The sequence below is a fragment of the Phyllobates terribilis genome, unplaced genomic scaffold (assembly GCF_046119375.1).
Source record: "Phyllobates terribilis strain yellow unplaced genomic scaffold, ASM4611937v1 Scaffold_3__8_contigs__length_932513732, whole genome shotgun sequence".
In the NCBI taxonomy this organism is placed as follows: Eukaryota; Metazoa; Chordata; class Amphibia; order Anura; family Dendrobatidae; genus Phyllobates; species Phyllobates terribilis.
In genome coordinates, this window is record NW_027362763.1 from 685,921,355 (window position 1) to 685,949,115 (window position 27,761).

Consider the following 27,761-nt stretch of genomic DNA (forward strand, 5'->3'; position numbering starts at 1 on the left):
CACCTCACGTGCTCGGTTCCTCAGACCCTGCATCTCTTTTCCCTCTAGTCGGCTTGACATCTCCAGTCCACTGCACTCGGATCTTGCTCCAAGTACTGGAGCCAGGAGCCTGGACCCTCTCACACTGCTCCCCTGAGCGGGACTCTCCTGCAGCTTTCCCACGCAAAAGTCCTCGTCTCCCCCTCTCTCTAGCCATGCCACCAGTTTCCCAGTCACCTGACCTCCCAGCTCTCACTCTGGACACGCCCCCAGCTTCCCAGTTACCTGACTCCTGTGCTCGCAGTCTGTCTTCCCCCTGCAACCAGAGGTCCGGCCCCGGCAGTTCCGGATCCCTTGTTCTGAAAGTACTTACACCCCGGTCTTCCCCCTTACAAATGCGCTAGTATTTTTGCCTACCTCACTTGCAGGAAGAGACAACCAGGCAGTACTTTCTTTATCTGCATAATTTACAGGAAGAGACAGGGATGCAGTACTACATTTATCTACAAAATTTACAGGAAGAGGAAGGGATGCAGTACTATCTGTACCTACTCCATTTACAGGAAGACAGGGAGGCAGTACTATCTGTACCTACACATGTGGACAAAATTGTTAGTACCCTTCTTGTAAAGTAAGAAAAACCCACAATGGTCGCTAAAATAACTTTTTACTGAGTAAAGTAATTTCAGTTTAAATCTACTAAATATCAACTAATGAAAATAAAACTGTGCTTTTGAATTGTGGTTCAACAGAAAAATAATAATAAAAAAATGAATAAAAATGGCCTGGAAAAAAAGATTGAATAGATTGATAATTTGATGATAGGGACATGTTAAACTAAGGTGTGTCTTTTAATTAGCATCACAGATGTCAGTGACTGTTGCCTAATTACAGGGTGAAAAGTAGTCATTGTGCTGTTTGGTATCATGGTGTGCACCATGATACAAAATAGACCAAAGAAATCTATGCAGAGAGGTGTCTCCGGAGTTGTTTCATTAGTTTATTTTTTAAAATGTTTCTGCTGAGTCACAATTCAAGCAGAAAAATCAGATTTTCATTAGTTGATATTCAGTAAAATTAAATAAAAAAATAATTTTGTCAGTTTCAAATTATTTCAGAGACCATTGTAGGTTTTCTTGTTTTTAACAGAAGGTACCAACAGTTTTGTCCATGTCTGTACCTACATCATTTACATGGAGAGACAGGTAGACAGTACTATCTGTACCCACATAATTTACATGAAGAGATAAGGAGACAGTACTATCTGTACCCACATAATTTACATGGAGAGATAAAGTGACAGCACTATCTGTACCCACATAATTTACATGAAGAGATAAGGAGACAGCACTATCTGTACCCACATAATTTACATGAAGAGATAAGGAGACAGTACTATCTGTACCCACATAATTTACATGGAGAGATAAGGAGACAGTACTATCTGTACCCACATAATTTATGTGGAGAGATAAGGAGATAGCACTATCTGTGCATGCATCATTTACAGGGAGAGAGAGGGAGGCAGTATAATCTGAACCTAGATAATTTCGGTGCAGAGACAGGTAGACAGCACTATCTGTACTCACATAATTTACGTGGAGACAGGGTGGCAGGATTTGTTTTCCACTCAATAGTTATCCTACATTATTGTTTAAAAAAAACATTTAAATAATTTTCAAAGAAGTTTGGAAGAGCGGGAAAGGTGGCACTCTCTGTCCCATAAAACGCTTTTTATTTAGCAGTCTATTAAAACATGAATGCAGGAGGATGCAGGTAGAGTAGACGAACGATGGCCGTTTTGGGCACAATGGCACTTTAACGGGTCTTTAACGGGTTTGGACCGTTTCGAAACTTCATGCACGTCTTACATTCCCGGGGCAATCACTGAGGCTGAATTTGTATAAACTCGGCTTCTGTCATCTCACAGAGCACCAGAATGGGATGACGTTGACCCAAGAGTAAAGGCGGATCTTAAAACTGATTGTGATGATGGAGAAACCTGGTGAGTAAATTGTTTTGAGTTATGAGCGGTGCAAAAATGTACAAAACCTACGGAAGATGCCACAAAAACCAAATAATATATGTTCTTGGTTCTGATTGCTCAAGTGGTGGTGATTTTTATTATACTCACACCCTTCATATTGTCTGGTCTCATTGAAACAATTCTGCATTAAGCTTACAGCTATCCTGATATGACTACTGGGGGGATGTAGAGAGAGAGGGGAAGGTCTGCTGTGAGTACTGGGGAGGAGGAATCCCAGCTGTGACTACTTGAGACAGGGTCAGAGACCTCCTGTGACTACTAGTAAAATAAAGGGTCCAGCAATGAGTAGTGGGCGAGGGGAAAGCTCAGCTGTGACCATTGGGGGAGGGTTGAAAAAGGAAGTGCTGTTGTGAATAATGGGAGAACAGAAAAAGCTCTGCAGTGACTACAGGGAAAAAGGGGTAGATGCCCTTTGTTACTAAGGAGAAATTATTCTCCCTGTTGAGGGTACTGGGGGGAAGGGGAAAAGAAGAGAGTCCCTTCGTGAGACCTAAGGGAGAATGAAGGACCCTGCTATGAATATTGGGGAAAAAAGAAGCCCAGATATGACCACATGGGGGGGGGGAGGGAGATGGCCTTCTGTGACTAGTAGGGGAATGTGGGGCCCTGTGATGAATATTGAAGAGATGAGAAAGAGCAGCTATGGCCAATGCGGCAAGGGGGTAGATGCCCCTCTGTGATCACTGAAGGAATGAGGGTCCCTGCTGTGATTACTAGGGAGGTAAGAAGCCCAGCTTCAACTACTGGGGAAAAGTGAAGTGGCCCCACTGTAACTACAAGGGAATGAGGGGTCCTGCTGGTAATACTGAGCAAAGGAGACACGGGTGTGGTTACTGGGGAAGAGGGGCTACTGTCATCACTACAAACCTCTGGACGGATTTATTATATTTTCTGCACTTTTTTCAGGATGCCGTTTTCTTCCTTTCTGGTCGAATTTTTTCGAGTAGAAATATGTCATCTTAATCTGGACAACGTGAGCTGCAAAGAAAAACATAAGTGGTGCCAAACAGAATTCACAGGAAACTGGACGGCCGGATGCACCGCCGGAGGGTGCAGGGGAAACCGTAAGAGATGCCTTATTCTGGGTCACCGAGTGCCAGATTAAAGGGATTTTGGGGGCATATGCAGATCTTTCTCAGCCTTATAATATCTTTCTTTCACAAACAGCAACTTTTTGGACCAATCCTCAATTCCTGATCACATTGGAGGAACCTGACCAGGATGGCGCAGAGGGCACGGGCACATCCTTGTGCACGGTCATTGTGAGCCTGATGCAAAAGGAACGAAGACGGAAAAAAGCAGAGGGCGGCAATTTATATAATATTGGCTTCTATATATACCAGGTCAGAAGGATTATACGGGTATTCGACCACAGACAGTTGCACATAGTTTGCCCTCTGCTGGCCCCCACAGCTGCCTATAATGGGGTACCCAAACGCCTAATCTCTAAACTGATCCCAGAGACATGATAACATTTTAGCTTCCTGCAGCCACCACTAGGGGGAGCTAACCGAATACAGGTTGATTAAAGGGATATTCCATCTTTAAAAGTTATTCTGTGGATAGATGACAGCTTGTTGATCAGTGGGGGTCTGACTGCTAGGAATTCCACAAAATCCCAAGCACATGGCTCAGGAATGTGTCTATGGCCTTCACATATGTGCCACCCACTCCATTTTTCAAGGGACTCTCGGAGAAAGTGTTGTACTCTGCAGTTCCATTACTGGAGTGGTAACACGCGGGTATTTCTAAGCCTTTGATCAGTTGGGGTCCGAGTGGTCAGACTCCCGCCTATTCTCTGAATAGATCATCTCTTTTAATGATGGAACAACCCTTTAAGTTCAATGGGAGCTGGTGTAAGTAAGGATGACCTGAGGTGGCATTTGCACCTGGGTGTTAGAGAAGGTCCAAAAGTCACTAAAGAATATGTCAGTATTATATATTTACGGTAGGTGGGGGCCATATTGCAGATTTTGCATTGGGACTGCATGAAATGATGCTTTATGGGTCATTTTGGGAGTGAAACATCCAAATACTTGTCCGATAAACTAAGTCAAGTTCCCAAGTTGTAGCTGCATCTAGAATGTCATCATTTCTTGCCTTGCATAGAAGAAGCCTGTGCACCATGTATAAGATAGGACACTGCTTGGAGATTTATGATTTCTTCATCTTTTCTCTTGCAGATCCCCAAGGAGGTACGATTGATAACGGAAGACCCGGCGCTCCGGGCACACGTGTCTCCCCATCCTTTCCTCTTTCCCCCTCTATATATGCAGACTATCGGATTGGTGTTATTTCTACTCACTGCAGGCACAATGTCTGAAATTGATTGGTGTTAGAGGGGTGTGCATACTTTTCCATTCTAAGGATTGGTGGAGGTCCCAACAGTTGGACACTAGTGATGAGCGAGTATGTTCGGTTAACCCTTTCGGCGACTATGCTCGGGCGAATACCGAGTATCTTCAGCGTGCTCGGTGATATGTTTGAATCACTCCCGTAGGCATGATTTACGACTGTTTGACAGCTTTAATACATGTAAGAAACAAGCATTCCTCACATATATTAAAGCTGTCAAACAGTTGCAAATCATGCACACGGGAGTGATTCAAACATATCACCGAGCACGCTGAAGATACTCGATGCTCGCCCGAGCATACTCGCCGAAGGGGTTAACCGAACATACTCACTCATAACTATTGGACACCCATCACAAAATTATGGGATAACTTTTAGGCTTATTTTGCACACGGCCCGAGTACCTACCGCGTTCAACGGACCGGCTGACCTGAACTCAACAGTCTCATATATGTCTATGAGTATGGGTTAGGAGACCCGTGGCCTGTCCGGACATCTATGCTCAGGCCATGAATCTCGAAGTCACTGATTGACTGGGTTTCATAGGAGATCATCAGTTATGCAATATATAACCATACTGTGATGTTGCAGTATATGGTACGATATCTGGTTAATGTTCCCTAATTGGGGTTTCCAGGTGTTTTCGTCCGATTCATCAATTGGGACTTTTTAAAAATTCGCAATTGAGGAATCTGAAATGAATATGTATGGGAAAAAATACGTGACACGAAATGTCTTCCGGTTCTCTTCCGGAGTGATTTTATGTACATCAGCTATTTTGGCGCAAATTCAGCAAAACTTGAGACTTTTTACGATATAAAAAGTTGCAAAAAATGTCAAAGACAAAAATAAAGAACATTTGTTTTTGCACAAAATTCATGAACCTTGCGCCCAATTTAAAGAATTTGACAAAGTAAAAAAAAAAAGTCAAACACAACAAGACAAAAAAAAAAGAAAAGTGACTTAAAATAAAATGCAAATGATGAATCCGGCCCCAGACTGAGGAAGATGTGGCTACAACTTATGTAGAGGGACCATATGTCTGCAATAATCTGTATTATCAATGGTTCCTTTAAGACTTCATTCAGTGTTCAAATGGGGAAAGATTTCTTCAAGAAGTACAAGGACGTTGCTCGTACGGACAACTACAAGAACCTCCGCGAGGTGTCCAAGCGTTTCCAGCTCCCGATAGGAAAATACCTGATTGTCCCTGCAACCTTCTATCCGGCTCAGGAGGCAGATTTCTGCCTGCGCGTCTTCACGGAGAGAGATGCCGAAGCTCTGTAAGACCCCTTTTTTTTTTATCAATGTATTATTTTTTTTTTACTAATATTTGTGTTTTTTAATATATTTATTTCTTTTATTTTAGAGAAATTGGCAACGTGGTGGACGCTAATGTCATTGAGGTAAAGGTGAAGTCAAAATAATTCTTGTTTGTTTAAAGTGGATGTCCACTACTAAGATCTTAATGACCTCTCCTAAAGATAGGAGAAAGATAGATTAATATCCAATCAAATGAGGTCCAACCCCTGATACATCGATGCTCTCATCAATCAGCGGAATACACACAGTGTACTGAGCTGAAATAGAACAGCTCCATACACCATCTAGTGGCCGTTCTTGGGTACTGTGGCTCAACTGCTATTGAAATTAATGCAGTCTTAGCTGCAATACGATGAATGGCCACTACACAGTATATGGCGCTGTTCTGTATCGGCTCTGTACACTGTTGTCATCCAGCAACCGTGGGAGCTGCTAACAGTTGATTGGTTGGGGTGTTAAGCAGAGGTGTATCTAGGTTTTCTGCCACCTGGGGCAAGAATTCAGGTTGGTGCCCCCCACCCGCCACTTAGTCACGTGCCAACGAGCTGCTCTCCCTAATTATCTCAATGTTCAGTGAAAAACTGAGAGAAGCAGGAAGAGAAGCTCGTTGTCACGTGAGCGTAAGTATGAAGTGGACATGTGATGACTGATGGAACCTGCAAGCAGAGCTGAATCCTGACAGTGAGGATATTACACGCTGTTAGGATTGGCTACAAGGCTTCATTTTATAATTAAAGGGCTTGTCTATGTTTGAGATGAAAGTCTGCAGTCACTACGTATGTGACTGCAGGCTTCTGAATTCTCACAATGCATGCACTGCACACTTTTAGGATTCTCCCTTGCGGGTGGCACGAGTGGACTTTCAAGTCAGCACAAGTATGCGATCTGTATACTTCTGGCCACGTTCCGACTAGATGTGTCCGGCCTTGCTCAATTCATTTTCATTGAGTGAGGCCATGCATGTCTAGTCAGCATGTGACCGCATGTATGTAAATCGCCACCACCAGAGAATCCTGACAGTGTGCAGTCCGCACTGTGAGAATTCAGAAGTCTGCAGTCACATAGAATGATTGCAGACTCATCACAACCTTGGACAACATCTTTAATACTCCTAACATAAATAAAAATATGAGAATTAGTCAGTATCATAAATAACATTCACATCCAGGTACCTGATAGATGACGTTGTCTCTGGAGTCGTTCTCTTTCTTTTCTTCTTCATCTTGTCCAGACTCCATTATGACTTTTCTCATCCACAGCCGTCTCTACAGATTTCCATCTTCTCCGGTCTTCTGCAGCACATCCCGACATGATGCCCTTAAAAATAGCAGATTCATTATAATGCTCCTGAATAAAAATATCTGACCTACACCGAGCCCCTAAATAAATAATTGTCCCCTACCTATATTCCCTGCACAAAATATAACCCACACTCTCCCTCTTATGGTACATGCTCTCCACACTGTCCTCTCCTTTCCATACTTGGCCCCCTCTTCACACTGTGTCCCCCCTATAGGGCCCAGTCTCTATACTGTGCCCCCTCATCACACTCCCCCTCCTTAGCATACTGTCCCCTCCTGACTGTGCCCTTACACTGTCCCCCCATGCAACCCCCCCACTACTCAGTCTTTATTCTGTGCCCACTCACACTTTTCTTCCCCCTCACTACTCAGTCTTTATTCTGTGCCCACTCACACTTTTCTTCCCCCCATATTGTCTCCTCACACTATTCCCCTCAATAGTCTCACACATTTCCTCCTCCCTCCTCATGCTGTCTCCTCTCATGGCCCCCTTGCTAGCCATACTGTCTCCTCACATATTTACCCTCACGCTCTCCATACTTCCTCCTCACACATCCCCCTGACTCCGCATACTGTGTCTGCACACATTCCATCACCCTCGATCCCCATACTGTGCCCGCATACATTTTTCCCCTCACTACTCATACTGTGTCTGCACTCATCTCCCCACTTACCATACTATGTCTGCAACCACCCCCCCACTCGCTCCCTATACTGTGTCTGCATACATTCCTCAGCTTGACAGCCGGCTCAGAGAACGGTCGATTCCCTGTCGGGGAGACTCCTGGGACCACCGCATTAAAACTCAGTGTGATTGCTACCTCTCTCCCTCAACAGCTACACTCCTGTCCTTGAGTCTTTTGTCTATTACAAGTTAAACATCAGTAATGTTTTCTACTAATTCTTCTTTTCTGCCTTTACAAGCCCTTGAGTGTAAGCCCCCATGCAGAATGTCAGAACGGAGCAGCTGAGCCTTGTGAAGAGGTAACCACTATTTATTGTAATAAGCCAATATCATACAGGGGTAATATGGACACATAGTATGCATATTATTGTATAAATATCCAGACGTCCTGCAAATCTATTGATATAGATCACCAACATTCTGCATCTTCCACTAGAGGCGCAGAATTCATAAAGATGAATTCAGATTTCACCTAGTGCAATACTCCATTTATATATAGTTGTATGTAACGAGCACATCCTAGCAGTGGCTGCATAAAACTGTGTAGTGAGCTCCCCTAGTGGTAATAGTATAAATCTGTATGTAGTGAGCTCCCCCTAGTGTTGTCTGTATAAATCTGTATGTTCCTATCTCGCCCTAGTGATGGCTACAGGCAACAAGATTTATATAATGTTTTAAATAATAGTAAAAAAACACCTACTGCTATACAGATGTGTTATAAAAGCTAATCAGAATAATGAATGTTAGACAAATGGAATTTTGGACCTAAAAGCATAAATATGGATATTAATGTTAATGCATGCAGAGTAAGCTAGTGGGGTCTATTCTGAATCACACCAATATTAACACCCATTTTCTCCACATATTCCTAGAAATCTGAATTAAATGCAGAGGATCTAAAAAGTGTCCTAAACAAGTTATTGTCCAATCGTAAGTTATTTTCTTTAACCCCTTTAACCCTTTTACCCCCGAAGGCTGTTTGCACGTTAATGACCAGGCCAATTTTTACAATTTTGACCACTGTCACTTTATGAGGCAATAACTTTGGATTCCACTAATTCTGAGATTATTTTTTCGTGACATATTGTACTTCATGATACTGGTAAAATTTCTTCGATATGACTTGGGTTTATTTGTGAAAAAATCGGAAATTTGGCAAAAATTTTGAAAATTTTGCAATTTTCAAAATTTGAATTTTCAAGCCCTTAAATCAGAGAGATACAGTGGGTACGGAAAGTATTCAGACCCCTGTAAATTTTTCACTCTTTGTTTCATTGCAGTCATTTGGCAAATTCTAAAAAATTCATTTTTTTTCTCATTAATGTACACTCTGCACCCCATCTTGACTGAAAAAAAACAAAAATGTAGAAATTTTTGCAAATTTATTAAAAAAGAAAAACTGAAATATCACATGGTCATAAGTATTCAGACCATTTGCTCAGTATTGAGTAGAAGCACCCTTTTGAGCTAGTAAAGTCAGGAGTCTTCTTAGGAATGATGCAACAAGTTTTTCACACCTGGATTTGGGGATCCTCTGCCATTCTTCCTTGCAGATCCTCTCCAGTTCCGTCAGATTGGATGGTGAACGTTGGTGGACAGCCATTTTCAGGTCTCTCCAGAGATGCTCAATTGGGTTTAGGTCAGGGCTCTGGCTGGGCGAGTCAAGAATGGTCGCAGAGTTGTTGTGAAGCCACTCCTTTGTTATTTTAGCTGTGTGCTTAGGGTCATTGTCTTGTTGGAAGGTGAACCTTTGACCAAGTCTGATGTCCAGAGCACTCGAAAAGATTTTCCTCCAGGATATCTCTGTACTTGGCCGCATTCATGTTTCCTTCAATTGCAGCCGGACATCCTGTTCCTGCATCTGAAAAACACCCCCATAGCATGATGCTGCCACCACCATGTTTCACTGTTGGGATTGTATTGGGTAGGAGATGAGCAGTGCCTGGTTTTCTCTACACATACCGCTTAGAATTATCACCAAAAGGTTCTATTTTCCTCTCATCAGACCAGGGAATCTTATTTCTCATAGTCTGGGAGATCCTTCATGTGTTTTTGAGCAAACTCTATGCGGGCTTTCACATGTCTTGCACTGAGAAGAGGCTTCCGTCGGGCCACTCTGCCATAAAGGCCAACTGGTGGAGGGCTGTAGTGATAGTTGACTTTGTTGAACTTTCTCCAATCTCCCTACTGCATCTCTGGAGCTCAGCCACAGTGATCTTGGGGTTCTTCTTTACCTCTCTCACCAAGGCTCTTCTCCCACGATTGCTCAGTTTGCCTGAATGGCCAGGTCTAGGAAGATTTCTGGTGGTCCCAAATTTCTTCCATTTATAGATTATGGAGGCCACTGTGCTCTTTTGAACCTTGAGTACTGCAGAAATTCTTTTATAACCTTGACCAGATCTGTGCCTTGCCACAATTCTGCCTCTGAGCTCCTTGGGCAGTTCCTTTGAGCTCATAAGTCCCATTTTGTCTGACATGCACTGTTAGCTGAGAGGTCTTATATAGACAGGTGTGTGCCTTTCCAAGTCAAGTCCTATCAGTTTAATTAAACACAGCTGGACTCCAATGAAGGAGTAGGCGCATTTCAAGGAGCATCACAAGGAAATGGACAGCATGTGACTTTAATATGAGTGTCTGAGCAAAGGGTCTGAATACTTATGACCATGTGATATTTCAGTTTTTCTTTTTTAATAAATTTGCAAAAAAATTCTACATTTCTGGTTTTCTTCAGTCAAGATGGGGTGCAGAGTGTACATTAATGAGAAAAAAAATAAACTTTTTAGAATTTACCAAATGGCTTCAATGAAACAAAGATTGAAAAATTTAAAGGGGTCTGAATATTTTCCGTACCCACTGTATGTCACACAAAATAGTTAATAAATAACATTTAAAGCATGTCTACTTTACATCAGCACAATTTTGGAACCAACATTTTTTTTCGAGCACATGAAAAAGATATTCTCCAGCGATGGATAAAATGAAAAGCAATGCTTCCTTTATTAAATCCAGGTTAAGACTCATAGGAATCGAAACGCATCGATTTGACTGATGTAAATCGTCACTGGAGTGAATATATGGCGGCACAATGTTACGGATCAGGGTGGTGGAACCTCTGTGCTGCGGTTCAAGGAGGGACCAGAGGTGCATAACTAGGTATCAACTCGGACTGACCAAGGTCGCACGGCGGCTCAATCTACTCCGTGAACCAGGGAAGGATCGAGCAGAGGGACCAGGTGTTACTCTGGACCAGTCCTTGTATGAGAGCAGGTGACTCCCACGGGTCAGAAGGCAGGGACTGACCGGTACAGCAGATGAGCACGGCAGGCAGGCTGACGGGTGATCCGGGAAGACGGACTAGCAGACACCACGGGTAACTGGCAGGAGCCTCCAGGTAGGCTGGCTGGTAGGCACGGCAGGTAACTGGTACGTTCTCCGGGTAGGCAGGCGAGCCTGGCCCATAGACAGACTGGCTGGTTTGGACCATAGGCAGACCGTCGGGCTGGAGAGTGTACTTGGCTGGCAGAGACAGGTAGTCAGGCTGGCGGACTGGACTGGTAGTCAGGCTGGTGGACTGGACTGGTAGTCAGACTAGCCGCGGGACCTGAGGGCTGAAGCAGAGTTAGAACACAGAGCTACAACCTTACACGGACACCTCCATTTTGGAGGAGGTGCCTTTTATATGAGAGGTCCTCTGGCCATTGGCCGGGGACTCCTTAGGACGGCGCGTGCGGCCCCTTTAAGAGGGAGGGAGCACGCGCGCCCTAAGCACAGTCCTCGGGAAGCTGCGTGCGCCGGCAGCAGCAGCAACAGGAGGGCCGGAAGACGCCGGGCCAGGAGCGCGGCGTTAAGGGGGACGGCGTCTCTGCCTGTCAGGGGGCAGAGACGCCGATGCTACACACAACTTGTCTATCTCGGACTTACTTTCTTATTTTAACCTGGATTTAATAAAGGAAGCATTGCTTTTAATTTTATTCATCGCTGGAGAATATCTTTTTCGTGTGCTCGCTATACATCGACCCGAGGGCGGCTCCCTGCGAAGATTTGGTGGACTTAATGTTGGTGAGCTGACTCTCCCTTTTCCTTTCCCTGCTTTGTAACTTTTTTTTGTTAGGAAGTTAGAAGGGTAAAAAGTTGACCAGCGATTTCTCATTTTTCCAACAAAATTTACAAAACCATTTTTTTAGGGACCACATCACATTTGAAGTGATTTTGAGGGGTCTTTATGACAGAAAATACCCCAAAGTGACACCATTCTAAAAACTGCACCCCTCAAGGTGCTCAAAACCACATTCAAGAACTTTATTAACCCTTCAGGTTCTTCACAGGAATTTTTGGAATGTGGAAGAAAACAATAAACATTTAACTTTTTTCACAAAAATGTTACTTTGAACCCCAATTTTTTATTTTCGCAAGGGTAACAAGAAAAAATGGACCCCAAAATTTGTTGTGCAATTTCTCCTGAGTAAACCGATACTTCATATATGGAGGAAAAGCACAGCTTGGGCGCACGACAGGGTTCGGAAGGGAAGGAGCGCCATTTGACTTTGTGAATGTAAAATTTGCTTGAATAATTAGCGGACGCTATGTCGCCTTTGGAAAACCCCTAATGTGTCTAAACGGTGGAAACCCCCCACAAGTGACACCATTTTGGAAACTAGACCCCTCAGGGAACTTATCTAGATGTATAGTGAGCACCTTGAACCCCCAGGTGCTTCACAGACGTTTATAATATTTAGCCGTAAAAATAAAATTTTCACATTTTTCCCACAAAAATGTTTTTCAGCCCCCAATTTTGTATTTTCATAAGGGTAACAGGAGAAATTGCACCATGCAATTTGTTTTGCAATTTCTCCTGAGTACGCCGATACCCAAAATGTGGCAAAAATACAGTATTTGGGCGCATGGCAGGGTTCAGAAGGTAAGGAGCACTGTGTGACTTTTTGAACGCAAAATTGGCTGGAATCGAGAGCGGAAGCCATGTCGCGTTTGGAGAGCCCCTGATGTGCCTAAACAGTGGAAACCCCCCACAAGTGACCCCATTTTGGAAACTAGACACCTCAAGGATTTTATCAAGGGGTATAGTGAACATTTTGAACCCAGAGGTACGACACAGAATTTGATAACATTAGGTCATCATATTGAATAAGTTGTCATTAGTCTTGAACGCAAGTGCTCGCTACTTGAGTTTGCATCGGGTACTCGGGTATGCACCATGTATTGCGGATGCTCGAGTCCCTGCCTCGCATGTTTCACAGTTGTTAGACAGTTTTTTTTTTATGCCGTTCCACGTGTGATAAAATTGTAAGGTAGCTTTATTTTTCAGTCAGTATGTTTACAGCGGTACCACATTTATATAGTTTTTTTATGTTTTGGCACTTTTACACAATAAATACTATTTTATAGAAAAAATAATTTTTTTTGCATCGCTTTATTCTGATAGCTATAACTTTTTTATTTTTCGGCTGATGAAGCTGTATGGCGGCTTGTTTTTTGCGGGACATTTTTATTTACATTCGTCTTTTTGATCGCATTTTATTCAATTTTTTGTTTGGCGGTATGATGATAAAGCATAGTTTTTTGCTTCATTTTTCATTTTTTTTACCGTGTTCATTAAAGGGGTTAACTAGTGGGACAGTTTTACAGGTCAGGTCGTTACGGATGCGGTGATACCAAATATGTGTACTTTTTATTATTATTATTTTTTTTTCATTATAATATTTATTTACGGGTACAGTATATTTTTATTTTTTTGGATTATTTTTTCATTTTTTAAAAAATGTTTTTACAATTTTTTTTCTATTTCACTTTCTGAGACTTTTTTTTTTTTTTTGTAACTTTTACAGTTTGTCCCACTATGGGACTTTCAGTTTTTGCGGGCTGATTGCTTGCACAGCATAAGGATGCAGCATCATTCCCTATGCTGTGCAGGCTGCAGCCCTTGGACACACAAGCTAGGTAGATTGTGCTCAGTGTACAATCTATCTAACATGCTGATGCCTGGTGACCCAGATGTCATCATGACGACATCGGGTCACCATCGCAACTATCCGGACCCGGCATACACAGCGCAGGACGCCAGAGAAAAGGTAAGAGGTGCTCTCTTACCAGTGCCTGCACCGGAAATGCTGCGATCGACTTCGTTCGCTGCATTTTGGGGGTTAATGTGCCGGGAGTGGTGAGACCCCGCTCCTGGCACATAGTACCGAGTGTCAGTGACAATCAGTGGACACCCAGCAGCAATCGTGCCAGCACAGCCTCTGTGCGGGCGCGATCGCCAGGGCATAATAATACGTATCTGGTCCAATAGGCCCAGGGCGCAGGTACATATTATCTATCTATCTATCTATCTATCATCTATCTATCTATCTATCTATCTATCTATCTATCTATCTATCTAATCCTATCATCCCACTGTTGCAGGTGATGACATCAAGTCAGATATCTTCAGTCTGAAAACCTGTAAAGAAATGATCAATCTCCTGGATGTATCCTTCGATAATTGCATTAAATATTCAGTAACTACCTATTAATACTGTGTATTTCAGCTTCAAAGGGATTAACAGTCTTCCCCTTTGGTGTCTGTTTTTTTTTCCCTCAGTTGTCTTCCCTTAAAGTGATGTACCTAACACAGACAGCAGGGGGAGCACACTGTCACATTAGCCTCTCTGATGTGTGCAGTTTTGGGATTCGTTATCACCAGCCGTGTGTTCAGAGGTCCATCTCCAACTATCCGATACGCTCCTGGAATCACGACAAACTATTTCCCGATGTTCCATTTTTTTTAAAATATTTATATTGCGGGAACTTTGTGTGTAATTGGAGGGGGGACGAGGCTCATCATGACAGAAAGCTTGGCCACCATGCCGCAGATTATAAATCTCTCTTTGCTGTACACCACATGAGGTTATCGCATATGCAGTGAGCTCCCCCTATTGGTGGCTACCTGTAGCCAGATATACTCTATATCATTTAAATCATACCCATCAGCTCTGATAGAGAAGGGGGCTGGTTTAGTAAATGGTCTGAGTCAAAGAGACAGCCCTCTATAGACATCGCTGGAACACTGAGAGGGTGAGGCAGCTCCCTGCCATGATGGTGCATTACCGGTCAGGGTGCTTTCACATTGCGTTTTGTCACCCGGTGGCCCCGTCAGGGCTTATGTCCGAACCCTGATTCGGACATATGCGCCAATGAGCCATACGTAGTAGACTTTGTCTGAGTGTCTGCCTCTAGTAGGTGTATACGCCCGAAAATGATGCATGGTAGAGCAGAGCACACTGCACTCTGCCGGCAACATTATAGTCTATGGCCCCATCAGTGCATACGCTCGAATCCTGTTTAGCGGGAGGGTTCGGACATAAGCCCCAACTGGACCAACGGACGAGTGGCAAAACGCAATGTGAAAACACCCTTACAGAAAATTCTACAAGCTTCCAGAACTACATGACCAGATATGTGAAAGCTGGTGTATATTAACTGAGTACAGTGGTGTGAAAAAATGTTTGCCCCCTTCCTGATTTATTATTCCTTTGCATGTTTGTCACTTAAATGTTTCAGATCAGAAAACAAATTTAAATATTAGACAAAGGTAACACAAATAAACACATGAAGTTTTTAAATGAAGGTTATTATTATTAAGGGGAAAAGAAATCCAAACCTACAGGGCCCTGTGTGAAAAAGTGATTGCCCTCTAAACCTAATAACTGGTTGGGCCCTTAGCAGCAACAACTGCAATCAAGCGTTTGCAATAACTGGCATTGAGTCTTTTACAAGGCTCTGTAGGAATTTAGGCCGCTCATCTTTGCAAAATTGTTGTAATTCAGCCACATTGGAGGGTTTCCAAGTGTGAACCGCCTTTTTAAGGTCTTGCCACAGCATCTCAATCAGATTAAGGTCAGGACTTTGACTAGGCCACTCCAAAATCTTAATTTTGTTTTTCTTAAGCCATTCAGAGGTGGACTTGCTGGTGTGTTTTGGATCATTGTCCTGCTGCATAACCCAAGTACGCTTCAGCTTGAGGTCACGATCAGATGGCCGGACGTTCTCCTTTTTTGGTAGACAGCAGAATTCACGGTTCCATTTACTACAGCAAGTCATCCAGGTCCTGGAGCAGCAAAACAGACCCAGACCTTCACACTACCACCACCATATTTTACTGTCGGTATGATGTTCCTTTTCTGAAATGCTGTGTTACTTCTACGCCAGATGTAATGGGACATACACATTCCAAAAAGTTCAACTTTTGTCTCGTCAGTCCACATAGTATTCTCCCAAAAGTCTTGGCGATCATCAAGATGTTTTCTGGCATCACTGAGACGAGCCTTTATGTTCTTTTTGCTCAGCAGTGGTGTTAATCTTGGAACTCTGCCATGCATGCCATTTTTGCCTAGTCTCTTTCTTATGGTGGAATCATGAACACTGACCTTAACTGAGGCAAGTGAGGCCTGCAGTTCTTTGGATGTTGTTGTGACCTCTTGGATGAGTCGTAACTGCGCTCTTGGGGTAATTTTGGTCGGCCGGCCACTCTTGGAAAGGTTTACCACTGTTCCATGTTTTCACCATTTGTGAAATGGCTTTATGACCTTTTCCAGACTTATAGATCTTAATTACTTTGTTTCTCATTTGTTCCTGAATTTCTTTGGGTTGCAGCATGATGTCTAGCTTTGAGGATCTTTTGGTCTACTTCACTTTGTCAGGCTGGTCCTATTTTAGTGATTTCTTGATTGAGAACAGGCGTGGCAGTAATCAGGCCTGTGTGTGGCTAGGGCAATTGTACTCAGCTTCCCAAAGATGTGATAAACCACAGTTAATTCATGTTTTAAGGAGGGGGGGCAATCACTTTTTCACACAGGGCCCTGTAGGTTTGGATTTCTTTTTCCTTTAATAATAAAGACCTTCATTTAAAAACTGCATTTTGTGTTTACTTGTGTTATCTTTGTCTAATATTTTTTAAATTTGTTTTGTAATCTGAAACATTTAAGTGTGACAACCATGCAAAAGAATAAGGAATCAGGAAGGGGGAAAACACTTTTTCACACCACTATATTGTAAGGCGGCGGTGTTCACACCGTGCAGTAACTGAGGCAGTGACCCAAGCAAGTCCAACATAAGCAGCTTTTATTCAGCAAAACTTACAGGTAAACAGAAAGTTCTCCGGTTTGCAGACGGGTTAACACAAGTCCATGACAATGTTTGCCGTGGGCAACGACCGCGCCGGGCCGCTCAGAGCCTGATGGGTGCAGAGCCTTCCCAGGCGTGGGTTCAGCTACACACAGGCCCGCCGAGCTTTCCTGCTATGCTCCTAGCAGGTCCCAACACTGAACAACACTAATCCTTAATGCAGGGTTTTTAAAGGACTTGTGGCAAGAGCCACTGGAAAACCCGGGTTGGAGGGAGGAGGCCGCCCCACTGCCTTCCTGTAGCCTCCTCCAAGAAATTAAGGCCCTGCCATTCTGGCGGATATATAACGTCCCTCGTATGCGATCCCAGTCACTGCCTCACAATATATATATATTAATATTAACTTTTTCTGGCCTCTGACATAAGTTATTTGCAATTGCCATTGCAATTGTTGGAATACAAAAGTGAAAGTTTGTGCCTTGGTGTCTCTGTGATCGCCTTGCTCATTCACCACGGGGGGGCGACCAGACATGAAGACAACCTTAACTCTGGAATCACAGGTGGACAACACCGGGACACTGAGCAGCAAAGAGTATAACATCCTGTGGAGGAAGCTCGAGCGCTACATGGTATTTCTATACTGTTAAGTCTTTATGTGGCCGAGAATTCAAGTTGTCTTATCAGGAATACAAGGACAACCTCCTCAATCATCTGATTATTGTGGATCCAACTCCTACCATCCATGAGAGTGGGCAGGCATGTAATTGTCGAGTTATGTCCCTAAGACATGGGACTTAGGAGCTGACTGATATAAATTATAAAGGGATGTCCCAAGCGGAAGACCCCTTGTATGACATCCATATTCCCTAATGAAACATATGGGCATGTCCTAATATTTTATAAGGGGGAATCTCCTCCCCCATTAATGGTAATACAATAGTTCTCATGACCATCCTTAAGTTCATTCGATCTTTAAAGAAGACGTTGTCACCCCATCAAATGTGGCCAGTTTTTGCCCGCATTTTATCCTTGCTGCTTCCTTGACTATTTTTTTTTCCCTTAAAAATCCACCATACGGTTCCAGAGATATAGGCCTTTTTATTTAGTGATATAAATAAAAATGTTTTTTTTTTTCAAGGGGCATGGCACCCATATTTTCTGGGGGCATGTCTTTAGGTTGTCAGCAACGCCCCATTGTAAAGACTATAAAAAATAGCGTTTTGTCCCCAATAAATAAATAGGCCTATATCTTTGGATCAGTATAGAGGATTTTAAAGGAAAAAGAAACAACGTAACACTAGGGAGCAGCGGGAATAAAACAAGAGCAAATACTGTAAAACTTTTGACCTGGCGACGGGTCCTCTTTAAGAACCTCGCTCACATTGTATGAAAGTCAGCTGAACCTGCTGTTTTTGGGATAGGCCAACCATCAGATGTGTATGGGGGTCCCCAACTCTCCCCCAACAGAAGATGTTGGGGGAGAGAAGGATCGGTTGTTGGAATTTTGGCTCCTGATCCTTTATTTCTCGGAGAAATAAGAGTCTGGCAGCGGTTTTCTCCTCTCTCCCTGTTGAAAACACATTAACGCTTCTCAAAGCACTTTTGTATATGGGGAGTCGGGAATGAGAGCTTTCTGCCAACAGTAATCTTACGTGACTTGCCAGTTTTAGTACCGCCCTATTGTCCAGTGACAATCTGTCCATAGTTACGTGACTGCTGTGATCGGCATCACCGGATATTTTCCCAGTAAGTAGGACCCAATACACAGGGGCAACATAACATTGTGATGTTATGATGATGTGATGATGACGATGTGATGATTTTGTCCTCTTTGATGTCACCTGCCATTACTTATGATGAAAAAAAATAAAATTTTTACAAAATTTTTGCAACTAACCATTGGGCACCAAACCCTCATTCTGTTACTTTGGCTATCTTGTTACTAAAACTAAAAATAAAATAGATAGCACCAACCTATTCTAGTTGTAAGTTTACTAGTAATTTGTATCACAGAAAATCTTCCTGGAAGCCGACGTCAACTTCTCCGGAACCATCGATGCCCATGAAATGCGGAGCGCCCTACACAAAGCAGGTGACTGCAAAACTTTGTGAAATAATAAAAAGATGAAGGAACAAACTGAGTAATGCCGAGAGCAGGGCCCGAGGGTGTGGGGGCAAGCGAATGAAGAACAGCTAGAGAGAATCATACACCGACTGTAGAGCTCCAGATACATTGATGACAACATAATCCAGGATTTCTTTTTAGGTTTTAACCTTAATAACCGGATTCAGGAAGTTATTGTCCAGCGTTGCGTCTCCGGTGAACTGACTATCAACTTTGAAGACTTCATTGCATGCATGATCCGCTTGGAGACCTTGTTTAGTAAGTAGTGACACCATCGGTGACGTAACTAGAGTCCGATGGGCCCCGGTGCAAAATTTGGACCTGCCCCTCAAGTTGGTCAGATGTATGGACCCTTGTAGAGTTCTAAATCCTACAAGGACATACGTGTTGCCGTCCCCCCGTTATGTAGTAATGTCCCCCATCATGGGCCCTTTCAATGTACCTCATCCTGGTATGTATGCCCCTCATTCTGGGCCCTTTCCTGGTATATATGTCCCCCATCCTGGAATGTATGACACCCATCCTGAAATATATGTCTACCATCCTGGGCCCACCCTGGTATATGTATGCCCCTGATCCTGGTATATATGTGCTGCATCCTAGTATATATGTCCCCCATCCTGGTATATATGTCCCTGTTCTGCTGCTGTTCTTTAACACATAAAAACTATAAATGATTCTACTCGCCTTCCCCCATTCCCCCGCTGTGCGGCGTCCTCTTCTGAAGTCGGCAGCTGACGTCAGCGTGCAAGTGATGGGCAGTGCATGGCGTCACTGCCATGCGCAGCCAGTGACTTGCATGCCAACGTCAGCTGCCGACCTCTGATTGGCCAGTGGTGTGTATTGCCATGCAGGGACCCGGCTGGTCTCTGCCCTGCAATGCATTTCGGCTGGATGTGTGTCCTTGGCTCAAATCCAGCCGAAATATGTGCTGGCGTCAGGGGCCCCCTCCATCTCCGGATGCACACTCTGCAACTGTGAATGTTACATTCCTGGACACCATGTTATTCATGTCTTCATTGCATTTTCATTACGGTTTTTACCTTCATGTTTATTGCGATTTTTTTTTTTCCGCTGCTGTTCTTTACTCTTTTTTTTGGTGCGTAATGTTTTAAATAACTGCTTCATTTTGGAAACTTCTTGTTACATAGTACAATAAAACCTTATTGACAAAGTCATGTGCAAATTACATACCTTCATATTGCTTTTTCGCTAGTGGAAACACACTAAAAACGCATATGTGTTATTCATCTGCGATTTTTTTCTCATCACATTGGACAGTAAAAAAAAATCTCTTAAGCAGCCCAGATGTCAGCGATAAATGATGAAAATTAGACATAATATTGCATTTTTATTTAATTTCTATGAAGCCTTTACCTCAGGTAGCTGCAGACTGGCATTGAGTATCATCACCTTTTTATTATGATTTTAATTTTTTACTGTTTTCCTTTCTCTTCAGAAATGTTTAACATCCTGGACACTGATAAGGATGGAGACATCAGTCTATCGTTATCTGAGGTAATTTTATGCATTTAGGGTCATTTTATAAACATTACTTCTTACATGTTTTGGCCACATACAAAAATTTTTTTTCAAAACATTTTCTTTAATGCCCTTTTGCCTTAGCTTTCATTTTTTTTGTCCCCATCTTCCAAGAGCCACAACTTTTCTTTCTCTTCCATTGTCATAGCCTTATAAGCACTTGGACTTTTACAATTCCAAATTTGTTTTGTATTTGGAGATTGAAAATAAAATGGGGGTTTTAAATTTTTTTCCTTTTTTTTCACTTTTCAACAGTTTTTGTCTCCTTGTTTTTCACATTTTAATTAGTCCCCTAGACTTGAGCCTGGTGTAAGTGTCATAACTTGATCATAGGTGAAATACACTGCACTACTTCTGTACTGCAGTGTATTGTAGATTTACAGTGGGTACGGAAAGTATTCAGACCCCTTTAAATTTTTCACACTGTTTCATTGCAGCCATTTGGTAAATTCTAAAAAGTTAATTTTTTTTCTCATTAATGTACACTCTGCACCCCATCTTGACTGAAAAAAAACAGAAATGTAGAAATGTTTGCAAATTTATTAAAGAAAAACTGAAATATCACATGGTCATAAGTATTCAGACCCTTTGCTCAGTATTGAGTAGAAGCACCCTTTTGAGCTAGTACAGCCATGAGTCTTCTTGGGAATGATGCAACAAGTTTCTCACACCTGGATTTGGGGATCCTCTGCCATTCTTCCTTGCAGATCATCTCCAGTTCTATCAGGTTGGATGATGAACGTTGGTGGACAGCCATTTTCAGGTCTCTTCAGAGATGCTCAATTGGGTTTAGGTCAGGGCTCTGGCTGGGCCAGTCAAGAATGGTCACAGAGTTGTTCTGAAGCCACTCCTTTGACCCTAAGCACACAGCTAATATAACATTGTCTTGTTGGAAGGTGAACCTTCGACCAAGTCTGAGGTCCAGAGCACTCTGGAAGAGGTTTCATCAAGGATATCTCTGTACTTAGCTGCAGTCATGTTTCCTTCAATTGCAACCAGTCGTCCTGTCCCTGCAGCTGAAAAACACCCACATAGCATGATGCTGCCACCACCATGTTTCACTGTTGGGAATGTATTGGGAAGGTAATGAGCAGTGCCTGGTTTTCTCCACACATATCACTTAGAGTTATCATCAAAAGTTCTATCTTCGTCTCATCAGACCAGAGAATCTTAATTCTCATAGTCTGGGAGTCATGTGTTTTTGAGCAAACTCTATGCGGGCTTTCATATGTCTTGCACTGAGGAGAGGCTTCCGTCGGGCCACTCTGCCATAAATTCTTGACTGGTGGAGGGCTGCAGTGATAGTTGACTTTGTGGAACTTTCTCCCATCTCCCTACTGCATCTCTGGAGCTCAGCCACAGTGATCTTGGGGTTCTTCTTTACCTTTCTCACCAAGGCTCTTCTCCCACGATTGCTCAGTTTGGCTGGACGGCCAGATCTAGGAAGACTTCTGGTGGTCCCAAACTTCTTCCATTTAAGCATTATGGAGGCCACTGTGCTCTTAGGAACCTTGAGTAATGCAGAAATTCTTTTGTAACCTTGGACGGATCTCTGCCTTGACACAATTCTGTCTCTGAGCTCCTTGGGCAGTTCCTTTTGAGCTCATGATTCTTATTTGGTCTGACGTGCACTGTGAGCTGTGAGGTCTTATATAGACAGGTGTGTGCCTTTCCAAACCAAGTCCTATCAGTTTAATTAAACACAGCTGGACTCCAATGAAGGAGTAGAACCATCTCAAGGAGGATCACAAGGATATGGACAGCATGTGACTGTGCAGAGTGTAGTTTAATGAGAAAAAAATGAACTTTTTAGAATTTACCAAATGGCTGCAATGAAACAAAGAGTGAAAAATTTAAAGGGGTCTGAATACTTTCCGTACCCACTGTAGGTAGCTCTTATAAAGCTTTGCCAGTGCTTCATAGGAGGACAAAGTTGGTAGATATTAGGTCACTAGCTGTGATGAAAGCACATTGTCACCCTGTTATCATGTCAGAAAAACATGGCGGGAAGTGGTATTGCCATTTAGCCCCATTCACTTCAGTGGGGCTTAGCTGCAATACCAGATAATACCTGTGGAAAGATGTGGCACTGTTGTTGGAAAAAAACAGCCATGTCTTTTTAATTTTGGCCAAAAATAGGACCCACTTTTTTTAGTTAGAAATTGTGTCACTGTTGTCCACTGTCCAAAGGCCACAGCCACACGTTCAGTATTTGGTCAACTTTTTACATCAGTGTTTGGGAGGGGCTGGTGAGGACCCAGCGGTCATGGTGCACATTGGCACAAATGACAAAGTTAGAGGTAGGTGGAAGATCCTTAAAGATGATTTCAGGGAATTAGGCTGCAAGCTTAAAGCAAGGACCTCCAAGGTGGTATTCTCTGAAATACTACCTGTGCCATGCCAGAGAGGCAATGGGAGATTAGGGAGATAAATAAGTGGCTCAGGAACTGGTGTAAGAAGGAGGGGTTTGGGTTCCTGGAGAACTGGTCTGACTTCTCAGTTTTCTACAGATTCTACGCTAGGGACGGGCTGCACTTCAATGGGGAGGGTGCAGCTGTGCTGGGAGAGAAAATGGCTAGAAGGTTGGAGGAGTGTTTAAACTAGGGATTGGGGGGGGAGGTATTTATTTTATAGGTGGGGAAGATAGTGCAGATAGTGATCTGGGCACAAATAAAGAAATTGGGGGTGGGGTTAGAACAGTCAATATAGTAAAAAGGAATAGAGGTACATAGAGATACATAAAATGCATGTACACTAATAGCAGAAGCCTCACCAACAAAATGGAGGAATTAGAATTAATTTTGTTGGAAAATAATTATGACATGGTGGGGATATCTGAGACATAGCTGGACGAGAGCCATGACTGGGCAGTTAATTTACAGGGCTATAGTCTGTTCAGAAATGACCGTACAAAACAAGCAAGGGGGGAGGTGTGTGTTTATATGTGAAATCATCCTTAAAACCCTTGCGTGAGAATATATGTGACTCTAATGAAAATGTAGAGTCCCTGTGGGTGGAGATAAGGGAAGGGGGAAAAAAATAATAAATAATAAATAACTGATAGGGGTTTGTTATAAGTCTCCAAGAATAATGGAAGCAGCGGAGAATATCCTCATAAAGCAAATAGATGAAGCAGCGACTCAAGGAGAAGTCATTATTATGTAGGACTTCAACTACCCTGAAATACATTGAGGAACAGAAACCTGTAGTTCAAGCAAAGGTAATAGGTTTTTGACAACTATGAGAGACAATTACCTTTCACAACTGGTTCAGGACCCAACAAGAAGGGGGGCACTGCTAGACCTAATATTATCCAACAGGCCAGACCGCATATCAAATATACGAGTTGGGGGTCACTTGGGTAATAGTGATCACAAAATAATACGTTTTCATGTAACCTTTAATAAGATGTGTAGTAGAGGGGTTACAAGGACACTAAACTTCAGGAAGGTAAATTTCCTACGGTTGAGAGATGATCTTAGTGCAATAAACTGGGACAATATCCTGAAACATAAAACTACACAAAGCAAATGGGAGACATTTATTAGCATCCTGAATAGGACCTGTGCACAATATATACCCTATGGGAATAAACATGCTAGAAATAGGAGGAAACCACTATGGCTAAATAGAGCTGTAATGGGTGCAATAAGTGACAAAAAAAGCATTTAGAGAACTAAAGCAAGTAGGTAGAGATGAGGCATTAAATAAATATAGAAAATTAAATAAATTCTGTAAAAAACAAATCAAGGCAGCAAAGATTGAGACAGAGTCTCATTGCCAGAGAAAGTAAAAATAACCCCAAAATATTCTTTAACTACATAAATAGTAAAAAACTAAAAAATTATAGTGTTGGACCCGTTAAAAATAGTCTGGTTGAAATGGTGGATGAGGGTGAGGAAAAAGCCAATATGCTAAATGATTTTTTTTCAACAGTATTTACACAAGAAAATCACATGACAGAAAACATGATAACAAAAATTCTCCATTAAATGTCACTTGCTTAACCCAGCAGGAAGTACGGCGGCGTCTAAAAATCACTAAAGTTGACAAATCCCCGGGCCGGATGGAATACACCCGCGAGTACTGCAGGAATTAAGTAACGTCATAGATAGACCATTATTTTTAATCTTTAAAGATTCCATAATAACAGGGTCTGTACCAAAGGACTGGCGTATAGCAAATGTGGTGCCAATATTCAAAAAGGGGACAATAACTGAACTTGGAAATTATAGGCCAGTAAGCTTAACCTCTACTGTGGGTAAAATCCTGGAGGGTTTCCTAAGAGATGCTATAATAGAGTATCTGAAGAAGAATAACTTCATGACCCAATATCAACATGAGTTTACGAAGGACCGTTCCTTTCAAAGTAATCTGATCAGTTTTTATGAAGAGGTAAGTTCCGGACTGGACCAAGGAAATGCAGTGGATGTTGTGTATATGGACTTTTCAAAAGCTTTTGATACGGTTCCACACAAAAGGTTGATACATAAAATGAGAAGAATGGGGATAGGGGAAAATATATGCATGTGGGTTAAGAACTGGCTCAGTGATAGGAAACAAAGGGTGGTTATTAATGGAAAACACTCAGACTGGGTCTCAGTTAACAGTGGGGTACCACAGGGGTACCACAGGGGTCAGTATTGGGACCGCTTCTTTTTAACATATTTATTAATGACCTTGTAGGGGGCATACAGAGCAGTATTTCAATATTTGCAGATGACACTAAACTCTGCAGGGTAATCAATACAGAGGAGGACAATTTTATATTACAGGAGGATCTATGTAAACTAGAAGCTTGGGCTGATAAATGGCAAATGAGCTTTAATGGATATAAATGTAAGGTAATGCACTTGGGCAGAGGAAATAAAATATATAATTATATGCTTAATTGTTAAACACTGGGCAAAACTGTCACTGAAAAAGACCTGGGTGTATTGGTGGATGACAAGCTCACGTTTAGTGGCCAGTGTCAGGCAGCTGCTGCAAAGGCAAATAAAATAATGGGATGCATTAAAAGAGGTATAGATGCTCATGAGGAGAACATAATTTTACCTCTATACAAGTCATTAGTGCGACCACACTTAGAATACTGTGTACAGTTCTGGTCTCCGGTGTATAAGAAAGACATAGCTGAACTAGAGCGGGTGCAGAGAAGAGCGACCAAGGTTATTAGAGGACTGGGGGGTCTGCAATACCAAGACCGGTTATTACACTTGGGGTTATTTACTGTGGAAAAAAGAAGGCTTAGGGGTGATCTTATTACTATGTACAAGTATATGAGGGGACAGTACAAAGACCTTTCTACTGATCTTTTTACTCTGAGGCCAGAGACGGGGACAAGGGGGCATCTTCTATGTCTGGAGGAAAGAAGGTTTAACCGGTTCCCGACCGCCCACTGTACATAAACGTCGGCGCTTGCTGGGCTCTGTGCAGTGCCGACGTTTAAAAACGGTGGGTGGTCCCGCAGCGCTCAGGACCCCCAGGGTCCTGCTAGCGCTGCAGTACCGGTTCAGAGCGATAGCTCTGACATGTGGCATCAGGTCTCGATGATGTCAGCGTCACACCAGCCAATCAGAGAGATCACCAGGGAAGTTTGTTTTAGCAACAAACTTTCCCGGGCGATCTGGCTGATAAATACATTTTCTCCTCCGATCTCAGTGAGAGAGCAGAGGAGAAACACTGTGACAAGAGCTGTGTCAGCCTTGCCACTGGGAAAGTGAAAAAAAAAATCAAAAAGAAAGTAAGGTTAGGGTTAGTGAGTCTGTCAGATTAGTCAGTCCTGTCAGATCAGTCAGTCCTGTCAGTCAGTCAGTCCTGTCAGATCAGTCAGTCCTGTCAGTCAGTCAGCCCTGTCAGATCAGTCAGTCCTGTCAGATCATTCAGTCCTGTCAGTCAGTCCTGTCAGATCAGTCTGTCCTGTCAGATCAGTCAGCCCTGTCAGATCAGTCAGCCCTGTCAGATCAGTCAGTCCTGTCAGTCAGTCAGTCCTGTCAGTCAGTCAGTCCTGTCAGATAAGTCAGTCCTGTCAGTCCGTGAGTCCGGTCAGTCAGTGAGTCCGGTCAGTCCAGTCCGGTCCTGTCCGTTCAGTCCGGTCCGTTCAGTCCAGTTAAAAAATATAAAAATAAAATGGCCCGTCAGACTTATACTGCAGAAGAGGTGTATGCCCTGCTGTGTTCTGATAGTGATGACAGTGCAATCTCAGATGGAGATATGGATTTTGAGGGCTTTAGTAGCGGTGACACTGAGAGCTCAGAAATGAGCAGTGATTCTTGTCCATCCTCAAGCCCAAGGACCAGTACAGCAATAGGGGCAAATAGCGCTACTGGAGAAACGTCTCCAAATCAGAGAACACTGCCCAGTACAAGCGCTGTCCCTGCTACTAGTGAATTGGCGCACGCCAGTGTACAAGGGGTTTTGCCACATGATCTAGCATTTCCCAGATGGGAGGCTTCGGATTCGGCTGCTCCATTCAGCCCTGATTTCAACGCCATTCCTGGTATAAATGTGGAGGTGGAAGATTTTGGACCAATTCATTTTTTTAATTTGTTTTTTACAGACAGCTTGCTAGAGCATATTGTCATGCAAACAAATTTATATGCATCCCAATTCATAAGCCAGAATCCCCGATCTTACTATGCTAGGGCAAATTTATGGACACGAACTAATGTCCCGGAAATAAAACAATTTTTAGGACTTACATTTGCCATGGGGCTTGTTAAAAAACGAGCATTCGATCCTACTGGTCCAACCACCCTGTTCAAGCCACCCCTATGTTTTCAGTCGTTCTGCCTAGGACCCGTTATGAAATGCTCATGCGGTTTTGGCATTTTAACGACAATAGTCAATGCCTGCCCAGAAATGCCCCAGAACATGACAGGTTATATAAAATTAGACCCATCATTGAAAATTTGTCAGAAAAATTCTTAAGGCTCTACACCCCAACACAAAATATTTCTATAGATGAGTCCCTTGTAAAATTCAAAGGAAGACTGCACCTCAAGCAATTTATCCCATCTAAAAGGGCAAGGTTTGGAATAAAGATCTATAAAATGTGCGAAAGTTCAACCGGATACACATCCGCTTTTCGCATATACGAGGGGAAAGATAGCCAACTAAACCCACCAGGATGCCTTACTTATCTGGGGACATCTGGAAAAATTGTTTGGGAGCTGATAAGTCCATTTTTTCAAAAAGGCTACAATCTATATGTGGACAATTATTACACCAGCATACCCCTATTTAAAAGTCTGGTTGAACACAACATCGGGGCTTGTGGGACCA

At 42.9% G+C, this 27,761-nt stretch overlaps 1 protein-coding gene across 1 annotated transcript in view; it reads left to right on the forward strand.

The window, feature by feature from the left end:
* The window catches only part of LOC141258294 (calpain-8-like), a 61,152-nt gene that overhangs the window by 27,420 nt on the left and 5,971 nt on the right, over positions 1–27,761 (forward strand). Inside the window, exons 8-20 of the mRNA XM_073673301.1 lie at positions 1,910–1,984; positions 2,933–3,090; positions 3,194–3,369; positions 4,210–4,221; positions 5,459–5,664; positions 5,751–5,787; positions 7,930–7,989; positions 8,563–8,620; positions 14,111–14,175; positions 17,371–17,439; positions 18,824–18,902; positions 19,077–19,193; positions 20,395–20,453. Of these exons, the coding sequence (XP_073529402.1) occupies positions 1,910–1,984; positions 2,933–3,090; positions 3,194–3,369; positions 4,210–4,221; positions 5,459–5,664; positions 5,751–5,787; positions 7,930–7,989; positions 8,563–8,620; positions 14,111–14,175; positions 17,371–17,439; positions 18,824–18,902; positions 19,077–19,193; positions 20,395–20,453 (1,171 nt within the window). The remainder of the gene's footprint in view (positions 1–1,909; positions 1,985–2,932; positions 3,091–3,193; positions 3,370–4,209; positions 4,222–5,458; positions 5,665–5,750; positions 5,788–7,929; positions 7,990–8,562; positions 8,621–14,110; positions 14,176–17,370; positions 17,440–18,823; positions 18,903–19,076; positions 19,194–20,394; positions 20,454–27,761) is intronic.